The following is a 5,476-nucleotide window of genomic DNA, read 5'->3' on the forward strand; positions in this document are numbered from 1 at the left end:
GGCTGACCTGTCCATGGTTCTGCTGCTCTTCTAGCCAGTCAGAAACCCAGTTCTCCCTCCTCAAGCTCCAAGCAGCAACTGATTGCTCTGCCTCTGCTGCTCCTTTTTATATGGCCCTTCTGGACCCTGATTGGTTGCTCCAGAAGCCCCTCTGATTGGCTGCTCCCCTTTAGCCCCACTTTAGGCTGCCTGGAGGACTTCTCCCCTCCTCTTTTCTGGAGCAGGGGGAGGCAGGGCCACAAGACCTCCAGCAGAGGGCCTCCAAATCTAGTCTACCCTATCACATCAACATTTACCAGTAAAAATCTAATCCTTCCAAGCCGTCCCATAACTATCACTCCTGAAAATTCAGTTTTAAAATAGCATCATTTGAACTGAAAACCCCCTTTTATATGCAACCCCCTTTACTCTAAAAATGCCATGTCTGTCATTCCATTTGAATAAATGAGTTTCTGCTGTTTCATGATCAGGACAGCTACAACAGAGACAACAGATGCAAGTTTTCCATTCAAATACTATAAAACATGAAGTGTCATGGTACCATAGGACCTTAAGTTCCAAGGAATGTTAGGGTATGTCTACACTACGGAATAAGGTCGAATTTATAGAAGTCGGTTTTTTAGAAATCGGTTTTATATATTCGAGTGTGTGTGTCCCCACAGAAAATGCTCTAAGTGCATTAAGTGCATTAACTCGGCGGAGCGCTTCCACAGTACCGAGGCTAGAGTCGACTTCCGGAGCGTTGCACTGTGGGTAGCTATCCCACAGTTCCCGCAGTCTCCGCTGCCCATTGGAATTCTGGGTGGAGATCCCAATGCCTGATGGGGCTAAAACATTGTCGCGGGTGGTTCTGGGTACATATCGTCAGGCCCCCATTCCCTCCCTCCCTCTGTGAAAGCAAGGGCAGACAATCATTTCGCGCCTTTTTTCCTGAGTTACCTGTGCAGACGCCATACCACGGCAAGCATGGAGCCCGCTCAGGTAACGGTCACCCTATGTCTCCTGGGTGCTGGCAGACACGGTACGGCTTTGCTGCACAGTAGCAGCAACCCATTGCCTTCTGGCAGCAGATGGTGCAATACGACTGGTAGTCGTCCTCGTCGTGTCCGAGGTGCTCCTGGCCATGTCGGCTGGGAGCGCCTGGGCAGACATGGGCGCAGGGACTAAATTTGGAGTGACTTCACCAGGTCATTCTCTTTAGTTCTGCAGTCAGTCCTATTGAACCGTCTTATGGTGAGCGGGCAGGCGATACGGACTGCTAGCAGTCGTACTGTACCATCTTCTGCCAGGCAGGCAAGAGATGAGGATTGCTAGCAGTTGTATTGTACCATCTTCTGCCAGGCAGGCAAGAGATGAAGATGGCTAGCAGTCGTACTGTACCATCTTCTGCCGAGCAGCCATGAGATGTGGATGGCATGCAGTCCTTCTGCACCGTCTGCTGCCAGCCAAAGATGTAAAAGATAGATGGAGTGGGTCAGAACAAGAAATAGACCAGATTTGTTTTGTACTCATTTGCCTCCTCCCCTGTCTAGGGGACTCATTCCTCTAGATCACACTGCAGTCACTCACAGAGAAGGTGCAGCGAGGTAAATCTAGCCATGTATCAATCAGAGGCCAGGCTAACCTCCTTGTTCCAATAAGAACGATAACTTAGGTGCACCATTTCTTATTGGAACCCTCCGTGCAGTCCTGCCTGAAATACTCCTTGATGTACAGGCACCCCCTTTGTTGATTTTAGCTCCCTGAAGCCAACCCTGTAGGCCGTGTCGTCAGTCGCCCCTCCCTCCATCAGAGCAACGGCAGACAATCGTTCCGCGCCTTTTTTCTGTGCGGACGCCATACCAAGGCAAGCATGGAGGCCGCTCAGCTCACTTTGGCAATTAGGAGCACATTAAACACCACACGCATTATCCAGCAGTATATGCAGCACCAGAACCTGGCAAAGCGATACCGGGCGAGGAGGCGACGTCAGCGCGGTCACGTGAGTGATCAGGACATGGACACAGATTTCTCTGAAAGCATGGGCCCTGCCAATGCATGCATCATGGTGCTAATGGGGCAGGTTCATGCTGTGGAACGCTGATTCTGGGCTCGGGAAACAAGCACAGACTGGTGGGACCGCATAGTGTTGCAGGTCTGGGAGGATTCCCAGTGGCTGCGAAACTTTCGCATGCGTAAGGGCACTTTCATGGAACTTTGTGACTTGCTTTCCCCTGCCCTGAAGCGCATGAATACCAAGATGAGAGCAGCCCTCACAGTTGAGAAGCGAGTGGCGATAGCCTGTGGAAGCTTGCAACGCCAGACAGCTACCGGTCAGTTGGGAATCAATTTGGAGTGGGCAAATCTACTGTGGGGGCTGCTGTGATGCAAGTAGCCCACGCAATCAAAGATCTGCTGATATCAAGGGTAGTGACCCTGAGAAATGTGCAGGTCATAGTGGATGGCTTTGCTGCAATGGGATTCCCTAACTGTGGTGGGGCCATAGACGGAACCCATATCCCTATCTTGGCACCGGAGCACCAAGCCGCCGAGTACATAAACCGCAAGGGGTACTTTTCGATAGTGCTGCAAGCTCTGGTGGATCACAAGGGATGTTTCACCAACATCAACGTGGGATGGCCGGGAAAGGTGCATGATGCTCGCATCTTCAGGAACTCTGGTCTGTTTCAAAAGCTGCAGGAAGGGACTTTATTCCCAGACCAGAAAATAACTGTTGGGGATATTGAAATGCCTATATGTATCCTTGGGGACCCAGCCTACCCCTTAATGCCATGGCTCATGAAGCCGTACACAGGCAGCCTGGACAGTAGTCAGGAGCTGTTCAACTACAGGCTGAGCAAGTGCAGAATGGTGGTAGAATGTGCATTTGGACGTTTAAAGGCGCGCTGGCGCAGTTTACTGACTCACTTAGACCTCAGCGAAACCAATATTCCCACTGTTATTACTGCTTGCTGTGTGTTCCACAATATCTGTGAGAGTAAGGGGGAGACGTTTATGGCGGGGTGGGAGGTTGAGGCAAATCGCCTGGCTGCTGATTATGCGCAGCCAGACACCAGGGCGGTTAGAAGAGCACAGGAAGGCGCGGTACGCATCAGAGAAGCTTTGAAAACCAGTTTCATGACTGGCCAGGCTACGGTGTGAAAGTTCTGTTTGTTTCTCCTTGATGAAACCCCCGCCCCTTGGTTCACTCTACTTCCCTGTAAGCTAACCACCCGCCCCTCCTCCCTTCAATCACCGCTTTCAGAGGCAATAAAGTCATTGTTGCTTCACATTCATGCATTCTTTATTCATTCATCACACAAATAGGGGGATGACTACCAAGGTAGCCCAGGAGGGGTGGTGGAGGAGGGAAGGAAAATGCCACACAGCACTTTAAAAGTTTACAACTTTAAAATTTATTGAATGACAGCCTTCTTTTTTTTGGGCAATCCTCTGTGGTGGAGTGGCTGGTTGGCCGGAGGCCCCCCCACCGCGTTCTTGGGCGTCTGGGTGTGGAGGCTGTGGAACTTGGGGAGGAGGGCGGTTGGTTACAGAGGGGCAGCAGTGGCAGTCTGTGCTCCAGCTGCCTTTGCTGCAGCTCAATCATACACTGGAGCATACTGGTTTGGTCCTGCAGCAGCCTCAGCATTGAATCCTGCCTCCTGTCATCATGCTGCCGCCACATTTGAGCTTCAGCCCTGTCTTCAGCCTGCCACTTACTCTCTTCAGCCTGCCACTTACTCTCTTCAGCCCGCCACCTCTCCTCCCGGTCATTTTGTGCTTTCCTGCACTCTGACATTATTTGCCTCCACGCATTCGTCTGTGCTCTGTCAGTGTGGGAGGACAGCATGAGCTCGGAGAACATTTCATCGCGAGTGCGTTTTTTTTTCTTTCTAAGCTTCACTAGCCTCTGGGAAGGAGAAGATCCTGTGATCATTGAAACACATGCAGCTGGTGGAGAGAAAAAAAAAGGGACAGCGGTATTTAAAAAGACACATTTTATAAAACAGTGGCTACACTCTTTCAGGGTAAACCTTGCTGTTAACATTACATACATAGCACATGTGCTTTCATTACAAGGTCGCATTTTGCCTCCTCCCACCGCGTGACTACCCCCTCAACCTTCCCCCCTCCCTGTGGCTAACAGCGGGGAACATTTCTGTTTAGCCACAGGCAAACAGCCCAGCAGGAATGGGCTCCTCTGAGTGTCCCCTGAAGAAAAGCACTCTATTTCAACCAGGTGACCATGAATTATATCTCACTCTCCTGAGGATAACACAGAGAGATAAAGAACGGATGTTGTTTGAATGCCAGCAAACATACACTGCAATGCTGTGTTCTACAATGTTTCCCGAGTACGTGTTACTGGCCTGGAGTGGTAAAGTGTCCTACCATGAAGGACGCAATAAGGCTGCCCTCCCCAGAAACCTTTTGCAAAGGCTTTAGGACTACATCTAGGAGAACCGCAAATGCCAGGGCAAAGTAATCCTTTCACATGCTTGCTTTTAAACCAGTATTTTAAAAGGTATTTTAGTATTTTAAAAGGTACACTCACCAGAGGTCCCTTCTCCGCCTGCTGGGTCCAGGAGGCAGCCTTGGGTGGGTTCGGGGGGTACCGGCTCCAGGTCTAGGGTGAGAAACAGTTCCTGGCTGTCGGGAAAACCGGTTTCTCCGCTTGCTTGCTGTGAGCTATCTACAACCTCCTCCTCCTCATCATCTTCTTTGTCCCCAAAACCTGCTTCCGTATTGCCTCCATCTCCATTGAAGGAGTCAAACAACACGGCTGGGGTAGTGGTGGCTGAACCCCCTAAAATGGCATGCAGCTCATCATAGAAGCGGCATGTTTGGGGCTCTGACCCAGAGCGGCTGTTCGCCTCTCTGGTTTTCTGGTAGGCTTGCCTCAGCTCCTTCAGTTTCACGCGGCACTGCTTCGGGTCCCTGTTATGGCCTCTGTCCTTCATGCCCTGGGAGATTTTCACAAAGGTTTTGGCATTTCGAAAACTGGAACGGAGTTCTGATAGCACGGATTCCTCTCCCCAAACAGCGATCAGATCCCGTACCTCCCGTTCGGTCCATGCTGGAGCTCTTTTGCGATTCTGGGACTCCATCATGGTCACCTGTGCTGATGAGCTCTGCATGGTCACCTGCAGCTTGCCACGCTGGCCAAACAGGAAATGAGATTCAAAAGTTCGCGGTTCTTTTCCTGTCTACCTGGCCAGTGCATCTGAGTTGAGAGTGCTGTCCAGAGCGGTCATAATGGAGCACTCTGGGATAGCTCCCGGAGGCCAATACCATCGAATTGTGTCCACAGTACCCCAAATTCGAGCCGGCAACGTCGATTTAAGCGCTAATCCACTTGTCAGGGGTGGAGTAAGGAAATCGATTTTAAGAGCCCTTTAAGTCGAAATAAAGGGCTTCATTGTGTGGACGGGTGCAGGTTTACATCGATTTAACGCTGCTAAATTCGACCTAAAGTCCTAGTGTAGACCAGGGCTTA

The 5,476-nt window shown here is 50.8% G+C and overlaps 1 protein-coding gene across 1 annotated transcript; it reads right to left on the bottom strand.

Moving 5' to 3' along the window:
- Positions 1-404: 404 nt before the first annotated feature.
- LOC142073334 (uncharacterized) lies at positions 405-5,117 on the bottom strand. The gene is made up of 3 exons (XM_075132770.1): positions 4,535-5,117; positions 3,700-3,930; positions 405-475 (listed from the first exon to the last, which is right to left on the bottom strand). Exons 1-3 carry the CDS (start codon positions 5,115-5,117, stop codon positions 405-407), a joined length of 885 nt encoding a protein of 294 aa, XP_074988871.1.
- Positions 5,118-5,476: the final 359 nt, after the last annotated feature.

The sequence above is a fragment of the Caretta caretta genome, chromosome 10 (assembly GCF_965140235.1).
Source record: "Caretta caretta isolate rCarCar2 chromosome 10, rCarCar1.hap1, whole genome shotgun sequence".
Taxonomy (NCBI): Eukaryota; Metazoa; Chordata; order Testudines; family Cheloniidae; genus Caretta; species Caretta caretta.

Coding starts and splice junctions, on each gene's coding strand:
- LOC142073334 (XM_075132770.1), bottom strand. CDS start 5,117: ATGCAGAGCTCATCAGCACAGGTGACCATGATGGAGTCCCAGAATCGC. Junction 3,931..4,534: donor AGGCGGAGAAGGGACCTCTG/GTGAGTGTACCT, acceptor TCTCTCCACCAG/CTGCATGTGTTTCAATGATC. Junction 476..3,699: donor TAAGTGGCAGGCTGAAGAGA/GTAAGTGGCAGG, acceptor TCTCTGTTGTAG/CTGTCCTGATCATGAAACAG.